Here is a 26,927-nt window from a genome sequence, read left to right on the forward strand (position 1 = left end):
AGCTGACTCTGGGGTTTACGATGTGTGCAAGGACAGAGCTCTGTGGGGACAGAGCAGGCGAGGGGACCTGCTTGGGTACAAGTGACTCCTGAGCGGCGGGCCAAGTGACCTGCAAGCAGGCTCTGGGGTGGGACGCTTGCTCCTGCTGCCTTGTCCCTCTTGCTTCTGGGTCCTCCCTGTAGCAGGAGGAGGGGGACAGTATCGCCCCTGGGTTGGAGGGACTAGGTGGTGTGACGTCACCCCAGGGCGGGTGAGGCCTCAGACCCCTCTGAAGCCATAAAAAGGGAGAAGGAATTGGGAGCAGCTGGACCCCAGCACACAGTGCCTGCGCCCCTTCTGTGCTACGTCTGCACGGGGTGGCCTGCTTTATAGGGTACTCTTGGCTGCTGCAACACTGAACGGCTTGAAAACAATAATTTTTCTGTCTTTGAGGAGCAAACCTCCGGAAAGTTCCCTGCTTTGCTTTCTTGCCTAGGTCTCCCCCTGGTGACAGCATGTCTGCATCGCACCGTGCCGGTCTTGGGGGTCAAATGGGAATTTCCAGCCCAGGAAGGGAGACCCCTGGGCTGAGCACCCAGGGGTGGCAGGGAGCCCCCTCCCCACACCAAACACCACCACTGGAGAAATAAGGCCAAGGCAACAAACGCCAGCATGTTGCCACGACAGAAGAATGATTTATTAGAACAAATTCCATGACAAATCATATAAAATAACCATTTTCTGAAAGACATCCATAAGACCACCTGAGGACAAAATGCACAGAGGTGCCTCCAAGAAGCCAGACAAATAAAGTTACCAATCCCAAGGCGAAGGCTGGGGGAGGAGCATGAACTTGTGAATAAAAAAACTGCGGCGATGACCGCGGGGGTGCGGGTGGGAGTGTGGTGGACGGACGGCCACTGCTCGCTTCTGGGGGACAGGTTGTAAGCAGCTGCGCGGGGCGTGCAGGGCGGGGCACCAGGACCAGCACCTCCTCCGTGTGCACACAGCAGGCTCGCGGACGGGGCCGGCCGCGGACCCCACTGCCACTCACACACGTACACATCGGGGAGGGGGCACAGGGCCCGGGCATGGGGCTCCACATCAGCTAAATGTAAACACGGACACACGCGTCACCCACCGCGGCCCCAGACCCGCGCCTGCTGGCCTCTGGTCCGGCCTCGGTGACCCCGGCCCCCGCAGTCGGTCCTGTCCCGCAATCGATATCAGCGCAGGTGCCAGGCAGGGTGGGGGCACCCCAGCCCCACCTGCCGCAGCCAGTGGGCTCTTTGGCTTCAAGGCTGCGGAAACATTAGCCCCCAGGAGGGGGCTGGGCTCTGCTCGCCTGGCACGTTCCCAGCTGAAAGAATCCTGAGAAATAAAACTGTTCCTGGGGGGCTGTCCCTAACCCCCCCACAGGACCTGGAGCACAGAGGCCCGGGAGGCACCCAATTAATGCCCAGAGTCCGCAGGACAGTGGGGGAGGGGAGCGGGGGGAGGGCACGTTGTCCAGGGAGCTCCTGAAGCCTGGTTTTTGGCCACTTTGGTTACTCGCTCTCCTCCGTCTGGCCCAGAACCACCGGAAGCCAGGTGCCAGGCCTCCCTCCCCGGATGTGCCCGCTTCGGGGCTGAGCCTGGGCTCGTGTGAGCGCAGGTGTGCCTGGAGAGCGCTCGTGCCTGTGTGCACAGCGCCCGGCCCACGCGCCGAGTTTGGCAGTTGTGTTGGCACCAAAGGCTCGAAGCAGTGGGGTTCCTGCCACAAACGTTCCCACAGGCTGCGTCCCCGCCCCGGGCCACCGGGCTCTGGGGCGGCTGGGAGCTGCCATCGCCCCGCCCAGCCCCCACTCTGCCGCCTCAAGTCCCGGGGCGTCCCGAGGCGTCTCCCCACTGCCCTGCGCTGTGTTTGGCACTGAAAGACCACATTGCCCAGTCCTCTCCCCCAACCTGGTCCCGGCCAGCACAGAGGGACAGGGCAGGGACGCACATGTCCCCCAGCCCACGAGGCAGAGTGGGACCCTCCAGGCCGGGGAGGCTGCTGCAACGGCACAAACGACTCCTTCCCTGAAAGCTAACGACAAAATAACAGCGATGGAGAGGAGGCTGGGCACACGCCCGGACACTGGCCCTTGGCATCGGCCACAGCGGGAGCTGGGCCAGGAGGCCAGCGGGGCTGGGAGGGCGCTGGGAGCTGAGGAGGGGGCCTGGGCACCCACGGGGTTATGGCACGTGTGGGGGTCTTTGGGGTGAACGGTCCAGGCCCAGGGTGTGGGGAGGCCGCCCGGCCCCACCGCCTAGATCAGGAACCGCTCTGTGTCAGGGAGGAAGGAGGGGTCCGGGAGGCCGGGGGTCCCGCAGTTGGCCCGCTGCGGGAAGCTCCTTGCCGGCGGGGCCGAGGGGGGTGAGGACGGACTCTGGGAGGCCGGCCGGCCTCTCCCGAGCTGGGCCGAGCCTGCAGAACCCCGGTTTCCGGTCAGCAGGTCCAGGTTCCCACTGGGGTCCACGATGGCGTTGATGACTGGGAGGGGAGTGGGGAGGGTCAGGCCGGCTGGTTAGCTGTGGGTATCAGCCAGGCTCCACCAAGGCCCCCGCCACCCCGCACGGCCAGAGGCAGCAGTGCAGCCCCCCCGGGTCTGGGCCGCACCCACCTTCCAGCTGCTTCTGCACTCGCCTCAGTTCCTTCAGGATGGAGCTGATTTCCTGGAGGCGGACAGGAAAGAGGCCGATGGAGCCGGACCACCGAGCGCTCGCCTCTCCCTGGGGCTCCAGGGGCAGGAGTCGGGGTCCTGGGCTCGGGCAGCTCCCCCCAGTCTCCCTGCAGCCAAGTGGGCTGGTGGGGGGCCAGGGGGTCAGAGGGGCCCCTCACCTTGTTGGACGTCTTCAGGATGGGCACCTCGTTCTCCGCGTTGATCCTGGCCTCCAGGTCCTCCCAGGCTCGCCCTGTGCTCTGAAAGAGGATCCTGTGCCCCGAGGGGCAGGGGTGGGAACAGGCAGAGGACAGTGACCAAGAGACCCAGGCATGGCATCCTCCCAAGCCACTGCACCAGCCATGGGGAGGTCCATGCCAGCCCCTCCTGTGCACAAGGGGAAATTGAGGCCTGGAGCAGGACCTGGGCAGGCCGGTCCCAGTGTCCTGTCTCTGGGCCTAATGTGGGGAGGGCTGGGAGGAAGGAGGGGGCAGGGAGGGAGAGGGGGGTCATCCTGGGGGCTCTGGCCCTCCCAGGCCCAGGGTCTGGTTGCCAAACCGCACGCGCATGTGTGTGTGTGCGTGTGTGCGTGCATGCACACGTGGCGCAGTCCTGGCGCACAGGCACGTGTCTGTACCCGTGTCAGGGCCTCAGGCTGGGTGTCCACTAAGCAGCGGTGTCTCCCCGTCCCGTCCCCCAGGGGCTCTCACTGGCCAGCGGGCACGCGGGCCGACTCACTTCATCTTCTCAGCGAGGTGCTCCGTGTTCTCGCGGATGGCCTGGGACAGCTGGGACACGGGGTTCAGCATCAGGTTATCGAAGATCACCTGCGAGGACCCAGTATCAGCCCGGTGCCCGGACGCCCCAGGAAGCCCTGTGCCCTCCACACCCTGACACGGCCCAGAGTCCAGAGCGGGCTCTCCGAGGGGAGGGGCGCCTGCCTCCTCACGGTTCCGAGGCCGCGTCTTGCCGGCCAGGGGGTCCTCGCAGCGGTCGTTCATGTTCTGGTCCAGGTCCTGAGAGCGCAGGGAGCCAGGCGGCACCTTCTGGAAGTTGAGGCTGGCCTCGGGGATGCGCTGCACCAGCTGCAGGGGTGGGGGGGAGCAGGGTTGTGGCCCATGGGGCGGGGCGCCCGCCAAGCCGTGGACAGAGCAGATGCCGCCCGGCCGCTCAGGGTCCCTGGGCGCCCCACCCTCGTGGAGCAGGTGCCGGGCCCGCGCTCTCAGGGTGGCTGGTGCGGGGTGGTGCTGGGCACGGGTGTGGCCCCGGGGAGGGCTCACAGCCACAGCCCCCCACCTGGGCGTGCAAGCGGCTGCCAAGGGCAGGCTCACCTCCTCGCGGGCGGAGATGGTAGAGGCGGGGGTGCCGGGCGCACTGGCGCGAGAGGGGCTGTGGGCAGGCCCCGGGCAGCCCGGCGAGTCGCCGTCTCCGGCCACATCGTGGATCTCGCGGGCCAGGGTGGCCACATCCTTCACCAGCGTCTGGCTCAGCCTGCAGCGGCAGGAGGGAAGGCAGGTCCTGCGGGGTCCTCCTGGACCCAGCCTTGGTGCAGGGAAGTGTGGGGACAGGAGCCAGACAGGACACGACGTCACCGCCCCCACAGGCAGAAGCCCCCCTCCCCCCTGCCCAGGTCGGGTGGGGGTCCCTCCCAGGAGGCAGCCACTGGGTCAGGGGCAGGGCCAGGGGTACACAGCCTCCAGCCTGGCCCAAACTACCCCCAACCAGCCACTAGCAGTGCTAGAGGGACTCCCACCGGGCGCCTCAGCGCCCGACCCCCTGAAGGTGGCGGGGTGGGGGGGGGCTGGGGCAGGGCCCTGGGAGGAAGGGTGGGCAGAGACGCCCACAGGCTCCTGGCCACACCCACTGCTCCTCTGGCCACACCCACTGCTCCTCTGGCCACCAGGGCCACACGAGCCCCGCTCCACAGGCAGAGTCACTGACAAGGGTCAGAGCCAGGCAGGCCCAGAGGCCGGGGACTCTCCACAGGACAGGGAGGCCAAGCCTGCAGCCCCACAGACAGCCTAGACCTCCGTCCCTTCCGCCCTGACGACGGTAACACACGCTTCCCTGAGAGGCTCCTGGGCCACCCAGGAAAGGACACAGGCCAGCTGGGGACCAGCTCCCTGCCGCAGACTGCCCGTGAAGCCCCAGGGCTGGAGTCGAAAGCCTCCGTCGCCCGCCCTCGGAGCACCTCAGCCCCACAGCCGGCGCACTCTGCACTCCTCCAGCCCTTGGCCAGGCTCAGGGCAGGGCGACAGGCTCCGGCCTCTGGCTCCCTCAGCCCTCCAACGCCTGCAGTCATTCCAGGGACGGGACCCCAGGACCCACCAAGGACTAAGGACCAGGTCTCCGCATGCAGCTGTCCCAGCTCTGCTCAGGGCGCCCCCCAGCCGGCCCTCGTGCCCGTCCACTCTCGGTGGCAACTACAGCCCCTCCCGACAGGTGCTGGGCACAGCTGGAGAAATTTCCCTGGCTGGAGTCTGCCTCCCACCAAGGGCTGCCCCAGGCCCCATCAAGATAGGGGTCCCCGACTTGGTCCCACCCTTCCGACATCAAAAACACAGAAGGAACCCCTTCGAACTGCTGGTGACCCGTGCCCCTGCCCCCAGCCAGCCCCGGCCTCCGCCCCCTCTGTCCTCTGCACTCTGCACGCTGGTGTGTTCAAGCTCGCCCACTTGGGAAGCCCCCGGGGGCCCCCACTTCCCCTTCCTCTCTCCTTCCACCTCCACCCCCTTCCCCTCACCCAGGTGCAGCGCCCCCCTCCAGAACCCCACACCCTGTCTCCTTGGCCAACCCCTCCGCGCCCTCCCAAGCATCACTCTGCACAGGCAACTTCCCTCCAACCGCCCCCCCAACCAGGTGTCCCGAGAGCTCTATCACCAGCCCTCTTCTCTTCATGCTCTCCACGTCCTCACACCGCCCGCAGCCTTGGTCACCGTCTTCATGCTGATGATGCCCACACCTCCATCCCCCACGTGGGCCACTGTCCTAGAAGCCACCTGCCCCCGCTCACCTCCCTCCAGGTGCCTCACCGGCTCAAGCTCAGCATCCTTGGCACCAAAACTCACCAGTCACCAGCCCCAGCCGTTCACCTCCTGCCCCCTCCATGAGCCCTGCAGTGCCAGGCCAGCACAGCACCGACCACTCTCCTTCCCTGCCACGTCTGCACCACCCTTTCCAGCGCCCAACCTGGAGGCGAGCCTTCCACTGAAGGACTGCATGAAGGAGCTCATCTTTAACAAAAATCTTGGTGAAGGCCTTCCTGTACCAGAGGTTCCCCCACCCTTCTGGGCAGATCTGCATCCATCCATCCAACCACCCACTACCCGTGCAACTGCCCGCCCATCCATCCATTCACCACGCACGCAACCGTCCATCATCCATCCACCCAACCATCCATCCATCCAACCACCCACTGCCCAGTCAACTGCCCATCCATCCCTTCATCATGCACTCAAACATCCATCATCCATCCACCCAACTGTCCATCCAACTACCCGTCCACCCAACCGTCCATCATCTATCTATCCACCCAACCATCATCCGTCCATCCACCCATCCACCCCCCTGACAAGCATTTCACAAGCCCTTTTAGGAACTAAACCCCCAGCCCAGTCCCAAGGAGAGGTACCCTGTGGATCAACAGCTCGTGCTGTCAACTGGCACCACGCACCTGGCAATCTCAGCAATCTCGGCTGTCTGCACAATGAAACCATAAGGGTCGGGCTCTTCTTCCTCGTCATCTGTGTCCCGGAGGCCAGGGGCCCGGGGTCGGGCCCGGCCAGAGCTGCCAGCCCGTGGGGTCTGCGTGGCTGTTGAGGCATGGGGGCGGGCGTGTTTGGGGGAGCCGTGGTGGGAGCCATACTCCTCCTCGGATGTGGACGTGCAATCCGAGCCCTGCTGCCGGCGACGCACGTCTCGGGTGAGTGAATTGGTTCCAAAAGCAAGAACAGAACAGAGCAGTCCTCAGCGCCTGCGGCAGTCCTGAGGTCCCTCCAGGCAAGGGCCCGGTGCTGCAGGATGAGCTGTGTTGCGGCTGGCACCCCCGCACTCAGACGCCCTTTGGCTGAAGCACCAGCAGCTGCTGGGCTCCAGGGACTGCAAGGCCACTGCCAGCCCAGAAGCACGTGCACAGACGGGCAGCCTGGCGTGTCCATGGGCCCTTGTGGAGCAGCCCAGGGTCGTGGCTGCTTGGTAGTGGCTGGGGCCCCGTTCTGGGGGAGGGGTCTGTGCCCATCAGGAGGGTTAGGGAACTGGGAATTGGTGCCTGCAGACACCCCGGGTGGGGGTAAGCCACTCCACGTGGATCAGCCATGGCCCTGGGCTGGACCGTACATGTGACCGCACACAGCCCATGGTCAGAACCCAGCTCAGCCACCACAGCCCCTCCCTGTACCTGCCCGGCCTCAGCCCCGACTGCTCGCCCACCCCTGCGCTGAGCCCCTGTGGCGGCCGCAAACGTGCACAGTACAAGGAAGGGTGGGGCAGCGGGTTCCCACCAAGCAAGTGTGGCCCTCACCCCTTGGCCATGGGGCAGATGACACCTTGGCCCCCTGAAGCCCGAACTCCAAGGCCGTGGGTGCGGGAGGGGTCGGGGTTGGGGCAGGTATGGAAGCAGCAGCATGGGGCTGGACCAGCAGTGCTGACACCTGAAACCAACTCATTCAGGGGATGGGTCAGTCCCCCGGCACGGCAAGCCTGGCTGCAGGGATGCCCACATCCACCCCGGCAGGAGCCGGCCCCGGAGCCACGGCAGCCGTCCCTCCCTGCTGCACACGTGGGGTCCGCAAACCCAGGAAGGAGCAGGCCCCGCCCCGTCTGCAGTCACCCAGGCCTGCTTGCGAGTCAGGGGCAGTCCCTCCAGGCTGGAGATGGTTGGGGCTTTCTGCGTTCACACGAAGACCGCCTGGGGGCTGCAGGAGGCCCACCACCCGTGCACACCCGGGCGCACGTGTATGTGTGTGTGTCGGGGGGAGAAACACCCGCCGATGGGACAAGGGGCTCCTCCAGGGCCAGGACTGGGGGCCCCGTAGCTGGTGCAAGGCCGATGCACAGCAATCTGCAGACACACTGCCCGTGCCGACCGGACCCAGGGCCACCCTCCCGCTCCCCACACTCACTGGGTGAGGAGTACCGGGCGCTGCCTGGGCGGGCCCTGCTGAAGGGTTGGCGGGGGACCGTGGTGGCGTTGGCGGCCTTCTTGGCGGTGGCCCGAGCCTCGGCCACGGCGGGCTTGCGGCCGGAGCAGTACAACTCGACGCTGCGGCCGGAGAAGCCGGCGCGGGTGGGGGCTGCCTCCGAGTCGCTGGGCCCTGTGAAGGAGCCGGCCCGCCTCCGGGGCATCGCCAGGATGTCCAGGCGTGACAGCTTCTTGGCCTGCTCGGCAGCCGGCTGCCCCGCCGGCTCAGGGTTGGCCGGGGGCCCCCGTTCGCCATCTGTGGCCTCTGTGTCCGAGGCATCCCCCAGCCGGGCCCGCCTCAGCCGGGAGGCCCGCGTGGGCCGTGGGGCGGACAAGCTGTTGGAGCGGGTCAGCGCCTGCTGCACCTTCTGGAGGCCGGCTGAGCCGCGGCTCTGTTCTTCCCGGGCGGCAGGCGACGGCGGTGGGGCCGTGGGTTTCCGGCGAGGCCCCCGCCGCCCTGCCCCCACGGCCCCGGAGGTCTCATGGTCAGAAGTGACCGTGTCCACACCGGGCAGGTGGGCAAGGCTGGAGCCTCGTTCCTCATCGGGCCATTCCAGGGACCCTCGGGGCCCGTGGCCACGCCGTGCGGCCAGGCGCCTTGCCGGCTCCCCGCGGCCCGCGTCCGCTGGGCCCAGCGGGCGACGCTGCCTCTCTGAGAGGCGCTCGCGGGCGCTGCTCGGGCCGACGCCCCCCGCGTCCTGCACTGCCGGCGGGGACGGCAGCTTTTCCTGCTGCAGCCCCGGGGGCTGCGGGCTGGGCCCGTGCTTGCCGCTGCGCAGACTGATGGTGCTGGCCGTGTCCACATCGGAGTCCCCGGACAGGGAGTCCTCTGGCGGCCCAGGGGCGCCGCCCAGCTCACCTTCTGGCTCCTCCACGGACTTGGAGAGCAGTCTGGCCTCCAGGGCGGCCAGCGCCGTCTCTGTCTCCTTCAGGATCAGGTGGGTGTCCTGAGAGTGCTGGTCCACGCGTGAGGCCCGGGCCGCGGCCAGGTCCTGCAGGAGGGGGTGGCTGCGGATGTACGGCAGCTGGCCGGGAGCTGCGGGGCCACTGGCCGGCTCCTTGGTGAAGCTCTCCTGCCGGACGAACGCCGGGGCCTCCTTGGGGGCGGCTGGGGCAGGGCCCTCAGGCTCCGGGGACGGCCCTGTCCGCAGCTGGATGACCATCCTCCCACTGGTGCTGACGTACACGCTGTCCCGTGTCGGGGGGCTGGGCTGGGCTGCCCGCCCTGGGCCCTCCACCTGCCCTGGAGCCACAGTCGCTTTCCTGGGGAAGGCCCCCTCCCCGTTCTGGTCCCCAGAGAAGGAAGAGGTGGGGGCCGGCTCCCCAGGGGCCCTCGGTGAGCACCGGCCCCTCGTCCACGCCAGTCCCTCCTGGGGGCTCCCGCGTCTTTCTTCCTGCAGGCCCCCGCCTGGCTCAGGGCCCCGGCCTCCGTCCGACCCACTGGCGTCACTGAGGCTGTCGGGCTCCAGGTCCTCCTGTCCCAAGAGGAGGCTGGCCTGCTCGCTGCCCAGCTCCGGCGGCCGCGGCCCGCTCTTCCTGGTGGCCTCGGGGCCAGCGGGGCCGTCCGCCCTGCCGCTGGGCAGCTGTGGGAGCAGGCGTCGCTGGCGCACAGGCAGGGCCCCCTCCAGCTCTCTGGCTCTGCGCCCGGGGCCGTCGTCTGGAAGACAAGGGGGCTGGTTAGAGTGAGCGCTGCCCGCGGGCCCACACGAGGAGCTGGCGCCCACCCCCGGGCACAGTGACGAGCGCTCGTATCTGCCTAGTTGGCGGCCTCAGGCTACCCCCTCCCTGCTGCGGCACTGGAGCCACTTACCTGACAGGCCTGGGTCCGAGTAGCTGTCGGCCAGACTGGCCCAGCGGGACACCCACTTCTGACCCCCGGGGGATCCTGGTACTGGGAGGCCCTACGGAGAGGAGGGCAGGAGTGTGTCCACGGCAGGGAGAGACAGGAGCCCCACGGAGAGGTTGACGAGGCGGCCCATCCCAACAACTGGCCCCCACACCATCCCTGTGCCTGCCACCTGCCCCCCAACAGAAGCAGCCAGAGGGCCCCCGTGGCCTCACCTGGCTTGCAGGACCCTGACATAACTACCCACGTCTCAGCCCAGCTCAGTGGCTTGGAGGTCAGCGGTCCCCGCCCCCCAGACTCAGCCAAGCCCCGCCCATGAACACATATACCCAGGCACCCTTGATCCCTCTGCACAGATGGGCGCCAGGGCCCGGAGCCCACAGCTCGGGCAGGACCAGGGCCTTCGAGTGCATACAGGATGCAGTGACCAGGGCCCCGGCCCAGACACTGTCCTGTCCCTGCCCAGTCCCTCCCCAGGGACGTGCCTGGGCTCAGTCCCACACACCTGGAGCTCCACCGGGGGGGTCCCGCCCACTGGGCGCGAGGCAAACTCCTGCAGCAAGGCCATCCGCTGGGCCACTCCGTCACCAGGCTCGTCTCTGTCCCCTCTGATAACTGGACGGAAGGTGGCCGAGGACGTTCTGGAGAGTTCAGGGGACTCCCGTACCCCAAAGACCTGCCGGGAGGGACAGTCGGGCAGCAGGTCAGAGCCCACGCCCGAGGCCGGCCTCCCAGGCCGCCCGCTGCAACATGCGCACCTGGTCGATCATCCTGCGGGCCTCCTCCACCTCCCGGTCCTGCGCCTCCGTCTCAATGGTGTAGGTCCCCGCGTCACTGAGGCTGTCGTCCTCCTCCTGTTTGCGTGCCTTCGTTACTTGGGGGTCAGCAGGGGGTGGCGGTGGCGGCGAGGGGGCCACAGGGCTGGCCCCACGGGGTAGCAGGGGGGCGGGCGGCGTCGGGGGGGTCTTCTCGGGGCCCGACCGGGCAGCCGGGGAGCCATCCCGCAGGCACTGGGCCATGAAGTCCTGGGCCAGGCGGGAGCGGCGCCCCACGCTGCCGAAAGGGCGAGCAGGGGCCCGGGCGGCGGGCGAGGGGCCGCCCAGCCGCTCCTCCGCCTTCTCCCGCTTGAGCGAGCTGGCCCGCTGCGGCCCCGAGCTGCCGCCCGCCCCCCGGGCCGAGACCGGGGCAGCGGCGGCTGGGCGGTCCCTGTCGGCCGGCCCGGGGCCGCGGCGCCTGTCGGGCCTGGAGTCCCCGGGCGGCGTGTGCGTGAAGGACTGGGAGCGCTTCTTGCGGGGCGTGTCCTCGTCGAAGAACTCGATGACGAAGGCCTGCTGGCCGTGCAGCAGCTCCTGGGGGTCCCGCCTGAGCTGCCTCTGGAGCCGCACCTGCTCCCCGCCGGCCTCCGAGGGGGCCCCAGCTGCCCCGGCCGCCTGGGCCACGGGGTCCTCCGAGTCGCTCTGCGTGCCGTCCTCGTGCTTGTGGCCTGGAGGGGGCGGGGGCCCGTTGCATGAGGCCAAGGGAAAGGAAACACCCGGGGGTCGGGGACACACTGCCCCACCGTGAAGCCAGCGCACGTGGCCCAGAGGAGCAACAGGACCACGCCGGACGGCCCCCGACGGGCAGGTGGCTCTCAGGCAACGTGAACAGACCAGGGGGACGAGACCGCCGAGGCGAGGGCAGGCCGCTACGCACTCACCCTTCAGGGTGCGCGTGTGCACCGGCAGGTCGCTCTTGGTGCTGTGCCGGTCGTCGGCGGGGCTGGCCCTGTGCATCAGGCTGGGGTCGCTCTGCACCAGCCAGTCGGCCACCTTGGTCTCCGCAGAGACCACCTCGATGGGTGTGGGCTCCTTGCCAGGGGGCCGCCGCTGGCGCAGGGAGAACTTGGTGACGTGGTCCTTGATCTTCACCTTGCCGGGGCTGCGGTCGTCAAACTCGATGGTGAAGCAGGCGTGGCTCTGCACCACGGGGGCCCCACTGCCCCCGCCCGCCTCCGCGTCCCTGGTGGGCGCCTCGTGGGCCGGCTCCTCTGGGGCCCGCGGCGGGGGGGCCTCCTTGGTGGGGATCTCGAAGTAGCTGGGCTCCCGCCGGAACGAGTAGCCCTGGGGCTCTGCGGGGGCCCGGAAGGCGGCCGTCGTCCCCACGAGGTCACCGTCCTGCTGAGCCAGCTCCTTGGGCCGCTCTGTGGGGGAACTCGTGCTCAGGCCAGGCACGTGCTCCCAGGTGGCACCCTCAGCCCACCCACCTCTGCGAGGACCATCGGTGCTGTCTCCCCCCGCCCACGGCCCCGCCGAGAGGGCACCTCCCGAGCAGGCTGCCCTCCGGGACTTACCCGCGTCAGGCTCGTCCTGGCGCCGTTCCTCGGGCGGGCTGCTACCATCGTCCTCCCCCCACCAGGAGGGCTGCCCGTACAGGGGTGTGCGGTAGGCCGCCGCCTCTGCAGAGGGAGAGTTGGACCCTGGGTCCCTGTGGCCCCAACACAGACAGAGGCGGAGACCCGGAGCTGGGGAAGATGCTAGGGTCTGCAGGGGGCCCCGGCACCACCTCCCAGCTCGGATCTGCAGCTGCCCAGAACCTTGGCCAGCCACCCTGAGCCCCATTTCTGCAACCCTGGCGGGTGACAACCTCCCCATGGGGTGGCTGTTCCAGGGAGGCGCGTTCCTGGGGTTGCACTGTCCTCAGCACTGCGGTCCTGGGGCAGGCAATCCCTCGAGCCTGGCCTGGGCCCTCTGCCCCTAGGGCCTGCCCAGTAGAGGGGCGGGAGGACAGCAGCGAGCCCCACCCAGGGCTGGCCTCTCCCCCAGGGCCTGTAAATGGTTCGGGTCACTAATAGGTGACCTGGGGCTGAGAGCCACTGCAGTCTGACTGAACCACATGGGGCAGGGATGTAGGTTTGCATGGGTGGCTGTTTCTACAGCGGTGCAGGAACGCCGGCACACATGCTGGGGGCTGTGCGGGGAGGGGAACGTGTGTATGTCTGGGTGCAGGGGCGAAAGGCCAGCTCCTGGGTGAGGCGGATCAAGGCCTGTGTGCACACCCCTGCCCCTCCCGCACCCCTCTGCACACCATCCTACCTGGCCCCGATCTCCGGTCCCCCCTCTCTGGCCTGGGGTTCACGGCCTCGCAGTAAGGCGCCTGCTCCGGCACAGCCTCGCCCCTCTTGGGCGCCGGGCTCTTGACGCTCACCTGCAGCTGGCTGGTGTACTTCTCGTGCTGTTGGCAGCGGCCGGGGTGAGGGGCGGGGGCTGCCTCGCGAGGACGCCCCCGCCCAGGGGGTCCTGGCCTCTCCTCCACCCCACAGTGGCATGAGGTCTCCCTCACAACCCTCGCGGAGCACACAGCCTAAGACCTGCCCTTGTCACGAGCCTTGAAGCTGGGGGGCCGCACCCAAGGCTGGGGGCATCCTCAGGTCCACAAGCTTCCAGGAGGGAGTGGACAGTAGCCGTCAGAGGGGAGACTGCCACCCACAGGCCCCTCCAGAGAGGGGGTGGGACAGCCCTCAGGAGCAGTGGGAGGTGGGGAGCAGCAGCCTGTCCGTGCGTGTGCGAGGGTGCGTGTGCATGCGCGCGTGCGTGCTGGGTCCCACCTGGCTGAGCTCGGCGGTCACCGGCCCTGCCCCTCACTGGCTGTGTGACTCTAGGCAGGCCACCCACGCTCCCTGTGCTGCCCACGGTTACTTTGGAAAATGGGACTAAGCCTCCCCGCCACCCCCCCACCGTGGGGCTCCTGGGTGAGGCTCTGGGCAGGGTCCCCCAGTCTGCTCCATGTGACTCCTGCACAGCTGAGCCAGGGGAAAGGAGAGGCTCCACCTGCCGTGACCGACACTGGGACCTTCGAGCCCCAGCTGAAGGAAGGGTGCTCGAGGGTGCCCCTCACCCAGGACCTCCCACGAGGCTGTCCCCAAAGGCTGCCCCCTGCTAGCCACCCAAGATGCCAGGTGGGCCCTCCCTCCCACCCAACCACCCCCTCCTGCTGGGCAAAGCAGCCTCCTCTGGGGCTCCAGCTACACCCAACGTCAGTGACTGCATCAGCCGGGGGTGGGGCGGGGTGGGGCGCATGACTATCTTCCCCACCTGCCCGACTGGGCCATCCGGCAGGGCAGGCCAAACCAGGCTGACACACAGTGGCCCAGAGGCCTGGGGGAGAGCAGTGGGAAGCGGAGGGCTATGGGGACACAGGGATGCAGGGGCCCCAGGCCAAGCACCAGCACTGACCCTGAGCGCCTCCTCAGGGACGCGGTGCTGCACCCGCTCCAGCACGTACATATTGGAATGTGACAGCGCGTTAAGGAGAACAGGGGGCAGAAAGGGGGTGGGGCCCTCGGACAGCATCCCCTGCTCCCAGGCGCGGTGGGTGAAGAGGGAACGCGGGCCGGGCGGAGGGCTGGTGCAGATGCCTGCGAGCTTCCCCCCGACGTGTGTGCACTGGCCTTGCGTCCACACTGCAGGGACAGCCCGCAGGCCGTGTTGTCCCCGGACAGAGGACAGGACAGAGGCTGCTCCAGGCCACTGCACACACGTGCCCTAGGTCCGCGGGGATGCTCTCCACCCCACTGTCAGCCCAGGAGCCCAGCAGGGCCCCAGAGGCCATGCCACATGCGTCCAGCTCCAGCTCCCGTCCCGGACCACCCTTCAGCCCCGGGCCTCCTGAGGTTTCAGGGGTGGGGAGGGCCTCAGCCAGCCGCTGGGCCCACACCCGCCAACGGGTGTGCCCAGGCGAATGCGGATGGAGGAGAGGATGCATTCCTGCCACACTTACGGGTCCCCAGCTGCCCAGGGCAGAGGCATGGCCCCCATCACCCACGTCCTGAGCACAGAAAGCCAAGCCTGGGAGGCCCCCAGAAACACCAGGACTCCGGGTCCCGGGAAAGTTCTTCCGTTCCTCGGGCCCTGTGTGAGCTCAGCCCCGAGGGCGGGCAGAAGATGTCTGTGGCTGGGGCCTTGGCTGAGGGGCAGGTGGCGGCAGGGGCTGGAGTTCAGGCCGGAGTCTAGCCTGGGCTTCACTCTCCTGTCTCTAACCCCCTGAGGCCCCCACCCACTTCCAGCATAACAGGGCGACTGAGGCCCTGGGGACAGAGGGGGAGGCCAGGAAGGGTGGGCGCCCCCGGAAGGATATCGTAGCCGAATCGGATGACATCGTTGAGCTTCAGCGTAACATATTTCTGGTCCGGGATGCGCACGTCATTCACGAATGTCTGCGGAGTAGGCAGGTGGCGGAGATGAGCCGGGGCAGGCGGGCCGACGACTCTGGAGGCCCCGGAAGAGGACCACCAGGTCCTCCAGTGCTGCTCTGGGCCCGGCACCGTCCTCCCAGCACGGGTGCACCAGCCTCACACCCCAACGGGACCACAGGACAGACGGCCGCAGGAGGACCGGCCGAGGGGGCCGAGGCGCCAGACCCCACCCAGCACCCAGGGACCCTGACACAGCCCCTCAAGCACAGAACCCACGGACACCCCTGTGAGACGGCCCCTTCTCTCATCCACACAGAGCTTCGTGCCGGCCCCAGCCCCCAAAGCCCTCGGGAGCGGCGAGGCACACCCACAGGGTGGCCCCGGGGCAAGGTCGGTCAGACTGTGCAGCCCATTCAGGCGACGGGGTGCCGAGGGAGGAGGGGCTCAGGGGGCAGAGACCCCAGCAGGGCCTGAGACCCTCGGCTGGGGGCACTCTGCGGGGGACCGGGGGGTGGCACCCAGCGCTTGCTGGAGTGCTCACATGGCAGAGGTAGAGCCAGCCTGAGGCTGCTGTGGGACCCCCAGCTCGGGACGCAGGGGGCCGGGAGGGAGGGGGGAAGGGCCCTCCTCAGCTGGTATAAGGGGGTGGAGGCTGCTGGCTTGTTTTCTTACAGAAACAGCCTCCCAGGGCAGCAGACCAAACACAGAAAGAACAAGGCACCCAGACAGGTGCTGGACCCTGGAGAGAGCCCCGCCCTGTCCCTCCCGCCCCGCCTCCACCTGAACCCCTCTCTGCTCCTGCAGCCAGGAACTTCGTCTTGGTCACCTCCTTGTCCCTGTTGCCCCCAACTCACAGAAGAGCTCACATATACCCCTTAGGACAGGGTACCCCAGCACAGCCCCATCCATCACAGGAGCCCCATTTCCCAGCCTGCAGGAGGTCGCATTGCCTCCCCTGCCCACCTGAGGGCCCACTGCCCTCCTCACCCAGCAGGCAGCCCCACCTCCCAGAGGCCCTACCCAGTGGGAGCCGTCCCAAGGAGGCCACCAGAGCAGGAGGTCCTGGTGGGAGCCAGGTGGGGACAAAGCAGAGGGGTGGGGCCGTGATGAGGGGGCGGAGCCAGGGTGAGGATGGAGCTGGGGTGGGGCCAGCACAGGGGGCGGGGTCATGGAGGCGTGTGGCCAGCAGAGGGGGCGGGGTCATGGAGGGGTGGGGGCAGGGTCATCACAGGGGGCGGGGTCATGGACAGGGGTGGGGTCAGCACAGGGGGAGGACCATGGAGGGGGTGGAGCCATGGGGGGGCCCAGCTGGAGTGGGGAACCAATGCAGAGGGGTGTGGTCGCGAGGGGGCGGGGCCAGAACCGTGGGAGGGGTCATGGAGGGGTGGGGCCAGCACAGGGGGCGGGTCCTGGAGAGGGGCAGGGGGTGGGGCCACGATGCGGGGTGGAGCCAGGGTGTGGGTGGCACTGGGCTGGGAAGAGGGGTGGGACCAGCACAAAGGCCTGCACTCACCCCATTGAGGCTGCCCAGGTCCTTGACCCAGTGCTCGTCCCTGTCTTGGTCGTAGTTGATGACAGCATGCTGCTTGTCCACACTGCGGGACTGGGGAGACACAGAAACCCTCAGGTGGCCGACCGGGCCAGGCGGCCCAGGAGGTAGAGGCACCCCGCAGGAGGCCCCGCTCCCCACTCTCCAACACTCCCCCACCCGACCACAATACCACCACCAGGCCCCTGGCCACGCAGCCCACGAGGTCCCACCCACGCCTCCACACCTCAAGCATGTGTGCCCCAGAAAGCCCACCCAGGCCTGACCCGGCCAGCCGTCCTGGCCACGGGGTTCCTCCTGCCCCAGTCTGCCTCCAAGGCCCCTCCCATTGTGACCAGCCCTCCACGGCACCAGGAGGCCCGTGCCCCCCCTACCATCCCAGCCACTGCTCCGGGGTCAGCATGGGAGGGGCTGGGAATGCTCAGAAGATCTGGGACACGCTGTTCACTCCCAAGGGCAGGCCAGGCTGGACGGTGGGGGCAGGATCAAAGGGCTGTGGATGCTCAGGGGGAGCCCCCCCCGCACAGCCTGGCCCACAGCGCACACCTCCCGGAGTGACGGACATGCGCACACACGCGTGACGTGCCTCAGACCCCACTGCCTCCTGCTCGCGTGCACAGGGCTCACATCCTGAGCACACCCTGCCACCCAGATGCTACACGCACATGAACACATGCAGGTCGCTCCGCCCCGAGCACTTCCAGCTCTGCCCTGGCCACCAGCCGACGCAGGACCCCTCCCCAAGGACAGTCACCCAGCTCCCTCACAGAGTCAAGCTGGAGGGCCACAGCCCCTCCACTCCAGGGACAGAGAGGCAGGGACAGGGCCACAGGGCCACATTCTGCTGGATCAGGCACCGCCAGCACGAGCCGCCTTGCCCAGCCAGGGGGCGGGCAGTCTTGACACAGAGCACATCACCACCGCCCAGCCCGCTGCCCTCACTGCTGGAGGCCCCGTGTGTCTGGGTGGCAGCTGCATCCCTCCCCCACCACCTGAGGAGCCCAGGCCTGGGGCAGCCCCAGGAAACACCGGCAGGACCGGCCAACCGTGGGGTGCTGGGGCCCAGCCCTGGGCAGATGACAGTACCTGCCCAGCAGGGCTCCCACGAGACACCCAGGACCCCCACTTCCAGAGCATGTCACGGGAACGACGAGACCCACACTCACTCCCCACTGCCTGGGACAGGATGGCCCGGCCCTTGGGAGGGTGACCCAGCACCTGAGTCCCTGCATCACCACCCTCCACCACCTTCTCAGTTCTCACAGGCGAGTGCCCAGACCCCTTCCCCCAGCCAGCGGCCACCTCCACGGAGCCACTTTCTCTCTGATTCTTTCCACCTACCCAGCCCCTCCGGCACTATCCAGAAATGGCCAGTTTCCGGTGGCGGGGGGGGGGGGCGGCCCCCAATACCCTCCCCCGAGGACTGGAGCTCCCAGGGCTGGGCCTCCCTCACCCAGAGACAGGAGCGCACAGCAGGGTGGGGTGGGGTGGACATGGGCTCTGGCCCCGCCCCGCCCCCACCCAAGGTCATGCCGCTTGGCCGAGGTGCCAGGGCAGGACCTGGCAAGGAGACTGCAGCAGGCAGGGCTGTGAGGGCTCCAGCCTCTCCTGGGCTCAGGCTGGCCTAATGCACAATGATGCTGCTGCAGTGGGGGCCCGGCAGGGGTTTGCAGACCCATACCTCATGCTGCCATGGACCCTGGGTCCTCCAGAAGTGAGCAGGGGTGCAGGGGAGGTTTCAAGGGGGGTGCAGAGTCTGCGGGGCCAGCCGGGGCCTCCTGGACACAGAGGCCAGCCCAGAGCCGTCTGCCCCAGCGCCACCCCCATGAGCCAGGGGAAGCACGGGCCTCCCTCCCCGGGAAGCCCCCAGGGCTGATCCTGGCGGGGCTCCAGTGCCAACTCACCTGCCTCCCAAAGCAACGGGTCTCTGGCGAGGTGAGTCTGACCTTGAGACCCCCTGCCCCGCGCCCCCGGCCTCATCTCTTCCCCCGTCCCGAATTCCTCAAAGTCGGCACCCACAGCTAGACAGCTCCGGGCCACCCTGGCCGCAGCCTGTGCCCCGGACGTGGGCACCACCTCCTCCACTGGACTCCCCCGCTGGTCCCCGCCCGAGCCAGCCCTTCCCGCTGTCCCGGCCCAGGCAGGGTGGGGGCAGGGCACACTGGGGGGACCCACACGCCCTCCTCTGGGCCTCGGTCTCCCAGCTGCAGGTGCTGGCAGAGCCTCCCCAGGCCCCGGGCGGCCTAGACAAGGATCAGCAGGTGTCCCAGGGGCCTGCGTGCTTGGGCTCGCCCCACCTCAGGTCAGGGAGCTGCCCCTCTGGTGGCCCCGTGGGTCGGGCATTCCTTAGAGTCCAGCCCGGCAGCTGGGAGGCCTGGGCTCACTGAGGGGCTGGGGGCTCCCGTCCTCCTGCGCCCCCTCCGTGCCCAGCCACCGGCCCACCTCAGCCCTGCCCAACACCTGGATGCCACTGGGGCCGGACTCTGCCCTCCACATGGCCGGGTATCAGGCTCCCGGGGACCGCGGGCCTGAGAGGGGCTGCTGGTGGCTGCACACCAGGGTGTGGCGGGACGGGGGCTCTGCTCGGCCTGAGGCAGACGTGGTGGACGACAGCGGGAGGGCACTCTGTGCCTCAGGCTTGGCCACTACCTTTGCCGAGGTGTAGCCCCCTAGAGGGGCTTCTGGGCTGACCTTTCCGGCCTGAACACCTTCCCTCCCTCTCCAAGCTTCAGACCTCCAACTCAGGCCCAGCCTGGCCAAACCCAATTCCTCCTCCCTGCCCGCCTGGCCCTTCAGCCTCCCTGGGGAAGGCCACCAACCCAACCCCCACCCGGCTGCTCTGGCCACACGCCCTCAGCCCCAGGCAGCGACCCCCGCTGGCCTTCCTGGTCAGCACCCCTCAATCTGCGCCCCTCCCCCACCTGCATCTCCCCAGGCCTCCCTCTCGCCTCTCTGCCCCCGCCTGCCTGCTGGCCAGACGCTCTGCCTCTGCAGGTACCGTGCCCTCTCCTGGGCCACGCTCTCACGGTGCCTACCTTCCCTTTCCCAGCAAGACCCCCCCTGCCCGCCCCCCGCCGCTCAGCCCCAGGCTCCCCGACGCTTGTACCCAGAGCCTGGGCTGCCCCACCCCCTCCCCAGACTGACGAGGGTGCCAGGAGCCCTGGGCACAGGCAGGGAGGGTACCGCAGCCAGAGCCCTCCCCCCCTCCCTCCCGGCCCAAGCCCAGGTGCCCAGAGGCTGGAAGCCCACGCCAGTGGGAGAGGTGGCCCCTTGGCCCAGGCAGGACTCGAGACTTAAAAGGACACAAAGCAGGCCACGTGGCAAGTGGAGCGGATGGGGCACAGACGCGTAAAATAGCTTTAAGAGGCTCCAAACACACGGAGTTTTGGGAAAGGACCTAGTTGTTTGTAGTCACTTTAAAACGGAATAAAGATGTGCTTCCAAAACTTGGGTCTGACGCCCTCCCTGAGTGGAAGCCCCGCCCAGGATCTGGCAGCGGCCCAAGCCCCAGGCTCGGGCACACCCTCCTGCCCGCTCACACCCAGCGCCACCCCAGCGGGGCCACAGCGTCCACGGCCTGTGTGTGTGCAGGGGCATCCTGAGCTGGCTCTCTCGGGCCGTGGTTTCCGGGTAAGGAAGCGTGCAGATGAATCCCAGCTGTCACCCCTCCCACGGGGCAAACCAGGCGAAGGCAGAGAAGACACCTTGCCACAAACACGCACAGGCTCTCTCTCTCTCACACACACACAGACATGTACAACATCCACACACGTGTGCACACATGCACCTGTGCGCATACGTGGTTGTGTGCGCACATGTGTGCACAGACGTGTGCCGACGCACAGGCACTCGCCCATGCACATCCACACACGGACACACACACACGCCCTGCACCAGAGCCCAGGGACACAGGGGCAGGAGCCACAGTAGGCAGCCTGGGCTCGGGCACCAGGCAGACCGGGGCCCATGTCCCCGCTCACGTCCTCACTGGCCCAGCTTGTGCCAGGCTCGCCCTGGGGGCCAGGACCCCGGCGAGTGGGCGGCCCGTCGGGAGAGCGTGGCAGCACAGGGCCAGGTTGGCGACTCTGCCTCTGGGACACAGCGCCCCTGCCCCCGCCCCTCAGAGGTCCACACGTGGGCGCTCCTGCCTGGGTTGTGGTACAGCCTCCTGGACGGCCCCTGTTCCCCAGCCTCGTCTCCTCCTGCCACACTGCTTCCCCCTCCCCGCCGGGCGAGGCCCCCTGCCTCCGCCAGCACCCCCGCCAGCACCGCCCCCCACATTCCCACTCCTCAGCTCTCAGCACGTCGCCGTGTCCAGTCGGCCCCAGAGCCCCCCGTCCCAAACCCGGTGCCGCCTTTGGGTTTTTCTCCTGGGGGGTCACCTGGCTCCTGCTTATGTGTTTGTGGGTGGCCCAGCCCTGGAATGGAGACCCCAGGCTCCAGAGTGGGGCCAGTGACCATCGAGTGACAAATGTGGGAATGGACGCAAGGACACACAGAGGGCAGGCCCGGGTGCTCCGGGAGCACGTGGCAGGGAGAGGGTGGGGATGGGGCGGGCGTGGAGGATCCCGGAAAGCCAGGCAGGTGGGGAGAGGCTGCGGCCCCGAGGAGGCCCCGTGGCCGGGGGTACCTGTCCCTGCACCCAGGTGGGGGTGGGAGCAGCACTCGGGGATGCCTGAGGCATGAGGGAGGGAGAGAGAAGGTCGGGGTTCGCCCCTGGACACCTGGCGGGGTCGGAGGAGAAGGGGGTTTGTTCAGAACCAGGCTAGGCCTGCCTCTGAGATGCCCAGGAGCTGATAACACAGGAGACTGGGGAGAGCACGGCGACAGACACCATTTGCATCACGCGAGCAGAGGTGGAAACTGAGGCTGTGGGTGTGGACAGGACCTCCAGGGAGGGGTCTCGTACACCCAGAGCCCAGGCCAAGTGGGAAAGCTGCAGGGGCCGCCAGGCAGGCACCAAGAGGCCTGGGAGCCTGGAGCTGCCATCCTAGGGAGAAGCTGTGGTGGGGAGGCGGCGTGTGCAGTGGCCATCCGGGCGGTGGCGTGGGGACTCGGGCTGGGCGGTGGCATGGGGACTGAGGCTGTGGTGTGCAGGTGAGGAACTCCCTAGCAGGGGCTCCACAGAAGAGGACGGGGTGAAGGGGGCTGGCAGGACAGCACAGCAAGAGGATGGGCGTCCTGAGCAAGGGGCAGGTGGGCTGGAGGGGGGAGGCGTTGGGTGGGGGCGGCAGTCCCACACCTACTCTACAGCTACGTGACCTCCCTGAGCCTCAGTTTCCCCGTGTGATGGAGACACGGCCACGCTGCCCAGGACAGCCTGAGGCAGAAACGCAGGTGCACCCAGGCCAGGGCCAGCCCAGCATGGAGGGCTGAGGATCCCCCCTGCCTCCACCCTGCTCAGGGCTCCCCACTGATCGGCCCAGAAACTAGGAATTGGACCCCAAACTCACGCTGCACACCCGGCCCACCCCCTGGGAAGAGAAGCAGGCAGGGTGAGGGCCTGGTGCAGGGCACAGAGCCGGCGAGCGGGGAGGAGCAAGCACGCTGGGCCCCCAGCACTCACAGGCTCCCATCAAGTGCCACCTCCTACGAGAGGCCCTCCCAGCCACCCCAGTGGACGGGCAGGGCCATCGACAAGCCGCACAGTCACAGCAGGGAACACAGAACTCCCTGCCAGGGGTCAGGGCCAAATGTGGTGACCCCTGTGGATCTCTCGCCAGTGGACAGACAACAGAGGTCGTGTCACGTGACACCATCAGGGAGCCACCGGCCACATCAAGACCCCCGCACCGGCCACCCCAGGAGGCTGGGGGGGCGACCTACGGCCTCTGCTTGCTTTACGTGGCCTGAGAACAGTCTTTACAGTTTATGTGGTCAAAAACAAAAAACAAAAAAAACTTTCACGACAGGTGAAAATGATATGAAATGGACATATCAACATCCACAAAGTTTGACTGGCGCACCCGTTTGTCTTCCCAACAATAGCAAAGCTGAGTGGCTGTGATGGAGGCGTGTGGCCCGCAAGGCCTCAAATGTATACCCAGCCCTGCACAGAAAACATTCACCCAGCCCTGCACAGACCCACCGACTTCCAAAGGCAAGGAGCAAAGAGAAAAAGGGAGAGACTGCTCTACATCAAAGATACTGAAAAGACCGAACAAACAAGGGCGGGTCCTGCTGGGTCTGGAGTCAGGTAAATTAGAGGACGTTTGGGGGGAAGTCAGGGTGTCTGGACGTGGACATGCACATGGTTCGGACCCCCGGCTGCAGCCCAAGCCCCATGCATCCCAGGGACTGAGTGGGCAGCAGCAGCCAGGGCTGCACATGGTACAGAGGAGGGGTCTCACCCTGCACCCAAGTGGGCCGCTTGGCTGGACCGGGCAGTGCAGCCCACCTAGGACACCTCCTGAGAGTCCCTCAGTGGGAGCATGGAGCTTGGAGGGCTTGGGAACAGGGACCCAGGTGCCACGCTGGGGAGGGGTCAGGGCTGCAGGGAACCTGACTCAATCACCCCACGAGGGTAGGGAAACCCTGTGGGCCCTACAGGGTCAAGTCCCCCGCCCCCTCCCCTCCTCATTCCTAGGAGCCGGACACGTGCACCCCATGGAAGCCAAGGTTGGCTCAACCCAAACTCAGGGCCAGAGAGAAATTCCCGATTGCCGAGTGCCTGGTGTCCTGGCACTTAGTGCCCTGCCAGCCTCTCGAGCCTGAGAAAGGCCCCCATCCCCAACCCCAGGGCACTAGCCTTCCACTGGACAGCTCTGATGGTCAGAGCTGACCCTGTGGCCCCCTGATTCACGGCCCTGTTGGGGCCCCCGGACAACAAGGATGTGGACGGATCTGCTTTCAGGCACCTTCGCAAGGTGGGCCCCGACACCTTCAGAATCCAATAGCACCTCCCCATCAGAAACGGTCCAATACGCAGAGGCAGGGACCCTCACCCACGAGTGCACACACCCACCCGAGGCCCCCGAGGCCCCCGAGCCCCGCTGTGGGCCCAGGTGGAAACGCCCGGGCCTCCTCCCCAGGGGTCCCGCAGAAAGTGGGGGGGCGCCTTCCTGCCCAGCGCCCCCACCCCAGCCCAGGTGCCCACACTCACCTGCAGCATGAGCTCACACTCATCGCGCCCCACGAAGATGAGCTCCCGGGGGAGCCGGTGGCGCATGCCGCTGCTGCTCACCAGGAACCAGGAGGTGACGCTCATCTTGGCACGGGCGAGGCCTGTCCAGCCCTGGGGGGGAGGGGTCGTCAGAGCAGGGCTCCCCTGCCTGGGCCTGGGCCCCCGGACACCCCAAAGGCCAGCACAGATCCTGCCCCGATGAGGTTCAAGCACCTTCACGGCACCACTGCAGTGGCCGCTTCCAGAAATGCTGGGCTCCAGGCCAGCCCCTCACCGAGTGTGCCTGTCCCCTGCGAACCCTCCCAGGCTGAGGTCGCCCGGTCCTCCCTTACACTCTAGGTCCACACGTAGCCTCCTCTCTCTCTCTGGGTGCATGGGGCGCTAGCCACACTGCCTGCGTGAGGACCCACATGTGTCCCCGTGACCTGCAGGAGCTGCTCCCAGGTGGAACTCAACATGGCCCTTCAGGGTCCCCACAGGGCTAGGCCCTCACCCAGGACAAAGACACTGAACCAGAGGCTCTGCCGCCCCTGCTGGACACCCTGGGGTGGGCCCAGGCAGGGGGCGAGGAGGAGATGGCTGGAGACCAGAGCCCTGAGCCATCGATACGCCGGCCACTGAGAGGGGGTTGAACGTGCCTTGGCGACCACTGTGGCCGCCCTGCAGATGCCCCCAGGCCAGGACAGTACCGGGTGGTCAGGGCAGCAGGCAGCCCCTCCAGTGCACAGGAGGGAGGTGGTGCTTTGGTGCCTGAGATCCTGGGGGCTGATATGGTCAGGACGGACAGGGGAGTATCATGGTGCCTTGAGGGGCACAGTGGGGACAGCCTGAGTGACGACAAGGGCCGATGTCACCCGAGACCAGGCCCTGGGGCCGCCTGAGGCCCCACACAGCCAGTGTGCACGTGCTCTCACACAGGTGCCAGTTGCCCAGAGCCGTGTCACAGGGGCACAGGTACCAGAATGTGCAGACACACCTGCGCCCCACATGTGTGCACACACACCCAGAGCACCGCCTACAAGTGCCCTGGCCGCTCTCCTGTGGAAGCTCACACACACACACACGTGCACGCGCGCGCACACACACACACACACACAAACTGGGTAAAACGTGTCCTAGGCTCTGAGAGACACACACTGCGTCACCCGTCCCTGCATCACGGGGCTTCCCTCCAGCCAGGGGGGTGGGCAGCAAGAAGGGAAACCGCTTGTGAGAAGGTGCGAGTGACACAGAGAGAAATAGGGGTGGGGACAGCAGCCGCGAGGGGTCCATCTATGGAGGGCGGTCAGGGACGGCTCACTGGGAGCAGGCGGAAGCAGGCATGTGAACATCTGGGGGCCGGGCTCCAGGCAGAGGGAGCAGGCAGGGCCAAGACGCTGGGCCGCGTGCTCCCGGGAGTTCTGTGGCTTGTCCGGGAGCGAGGGGGGAGGCCCCAGAGGGCTCAGGACGCGCCACATCCCTGAGTGCAGAATGCAAATGCAGCAGGCCTGTTCCAAAATTATGAAGGATTTCAAAACAGCGAGAGCAGAATGCTAAACCCAGTGCAGGGTCTGAGTGCGGGGCCCATGCAAGAGCATGTGTCCCACACCTGCGAGGCCAGCCCTGGAGGTCCTGGGTCCGTGATCTGGCTCGCAGTATGCAGAGCAGATGGCAGGTCAAGCAGGAGACTAGTTAAGACGTGAGACAATAATGAGGGAGAGAGAAGATGGTGCTGGCACCTGGCTGGAGCACAGGATGTAGGGAGCATCTCCAGGCCCTGTCCCTGCAACGCCCACACCCAGAGCCTCAGCCTGAGGCTCCTACGAGCCAGGTCTCAACACCAGGCCCCACCCATCGGTGAAGGCCCAAGTGACCATGTATAACCCATGGCAAACCCTCACGTCACCTCGGGCAAGCAGGTGGGAAGATGTCGAAAAATCCACCCAGAACACAGCCCCAGCCGGCCAGAGCCCCTCCTCCTGGGACCCCTGCCCTTCCTCAGGGTCCAGCCAGAGGGGCAAGCTCTGGAAGGCGAAGGGGCGGGGACTTCCAAGCCCCTGCAGCCTCCGGAGGCCTCATCAGCACAGCCGGAGAAGATGACAGTGCTCTCTCTAGGAGAGTCCCCACCCAGCCCCCAGCCCAGCTCCCACACTCTGCCATCACCTGCCACCAGGTTGTGATGGGCAGTTGGGAAGGGGACCCCACCCAGAGGAGGCCACAGCCTCTGCTTATGGCAAAGGGAGGCCAAACCTCCAGAGCCGGGTTATGCGGCTGTGGCGGAGCCAGGCCGCCCCTGCCGCTGCCAGCCCATCTCGCAAAGGCCCAGGCCTGGAGTCGTGGACGCTCCCAAACAGCCTGCGGCCGGTTCAGGGCTAGGCTGGCCATCGCTGCTAGGAGGGAGAATACTAAACACCCCACACTTGTCCCCCCAGAAGGGCCACCCGCCTGGAGGGGAGGGGAGGAGGTGGAGTCGCCCAGGGGCAGGGGCCGGGAGGGGCAGAGAGCGGCGGCGGTCGGCTGGAAAGCGCAGACTGAACGGAGGCCGGGACAGCGGAGAGGCGGCGGCGGCGAAGGGAAATGAGGAGAGAGGGAGGTGGAGGAAGACGGAGGGAGGGACCGCAGGAGGGGAGACCAGGCCGGGAGGAGGCCGGGCGGGAGCGCCGGGCCCGGAGGGGGACGGAGCGACGCCTTCTCCTGAATCAGCGCTCGCCGGGGGCGGCCAGGGCCCAGCCGGTGCCTGGGCGGGGACCCCGGCGCCCGGGCCAGCGCCCCCCTCTCCAGGCCGCGTAGACGCGCGCCCGGCGGTCCCTCCCGGCCTGACGCAGACCTGGGCCGCCTCCGCGGGGGCGAGGACCGACCTGGCCAGGTGCACCGGCAGCCCCCACCTCCGCGCCTTTGTCCGGCCCACCGGGCTCCGCTCCCCCGCCCCCTGCCCGCTGCCCGCGCGGCCCCGTCGGCGCGCAGGTGCGGGAGCAGGGAGGCCCGGCCGCCGCGGGCGCAGAGCGGCGCGTCTTACCTGCGGCTCGGTCCCGACTCGGCCCCGGCTCGGCCCCGGCCCTCCCGCCCGGCCGGCCGAGCGCTGGGCGGGGCCGCCGCCTAGGACATGCCCGGCGCGGCCCGCACGCTCGCGGCAGCCCGGCGAGCCCACGGGCAGAGCGGCGGCCCGGCCTCGCGCGGCGGGTCCCTGACGTCTGCGGGCGCCCCGCCCCGCCCCGGCCAGGCCCCGCCCCCCGGAAATCCAGGTTAGGGCGGGCCCGGAGCGCCAGGTGAGCGCGGCTCCCGCCCCCGGCGGCTCAACGGGCCCCGCCCCCGCGCCCACCCCCCACCCCCCGCCGACCGGGCCCAGCCCCCTCCCCCACTCGCCCCCACAGGTCTGTCCCCAGACCCCTCCCCTCACCGTCTCCGTACCGCCTCGGCT

At 67.9% G+C, this 26,927-nt stretch overlaps 1 protein-coding gene across 2 annotated transcripts; it reads right to left on the bottom strand.

The window, feature by feature from the left end:
- Nucleotides 1-685: 685 nt before the first annotated feature.
- CEP170B (centrosomal protein 170B) lies at nucleotides 686-26,595 on the bottom strand. 2 transcript variants are annotated; one of them, XM_060095544.1, is made up of 19 exons: nucleotides 26,526-26,595; nucleotides 23,510-23,641; nucleotides 16,372-16,461; nucleotides 14,799-14,879; nucleotides 13,900-13,956; nucleotides 12,760-12,898; nucleotides 12,018-12,122; nucleotides 11,385-11,867; nucleotides 10,447-11,171; nucleotides 10,194-10,364; nucleotides 9,653-9,743; nucleotides 7,784-9,499; nucleotides 6,337-6,475; nucleotides 3,995-4,154; nucleotides 3,605-3,748; nucleotides 3,402-3,490; nucleotides 2,843-2,936; nucleotides 2,625-2,676; nucleotides 686-2,494 (listed from the first exon to the last, which is right to left on the bottom strand). In XM_060095544.1, the coding sequence occupies exons 2-19, from the start codon at nucleotides 23,612-23,614 to the stop codon at nucleotides 2,271-2,273; spliced, it is 4,665 nt and encodes a 1,554-aa protein (XP_059951527.1). In that variant the 5' UTR covers nucleotides 23,615-23,641; nucleotides 26,526-26,595; the 3' UTR covers nucleotides 686-2,270. The 2 variants fall into 2 exon arrangements, with proteins under 2 accessions (XP_059951527.1, XP_059951526.1); XM_060095543.1 differs by having other exon boundaries at nucleotides 6,337-6,580.
- Between the last annotated feature and the right edge of the window lie 332 nt (nucleotides 26,596-26,927).

Source organism: Mesoplodon densirostris, chromosome 4, assembly GCF_025265405.1.
Source record: "Mesoplodon densirostris isolate mMesDen1 chromosome 4, mMesDen1 primary haplotype, whole genome shotgun sequence".
Taxonomy (NCBI): domain Eukaryota; kingdom Metazoa; phylum Chordata; class Mammalia; order Artiodactyla; family Ziphiidae; genus Mesoplodon; species Mesoplodon densirostris.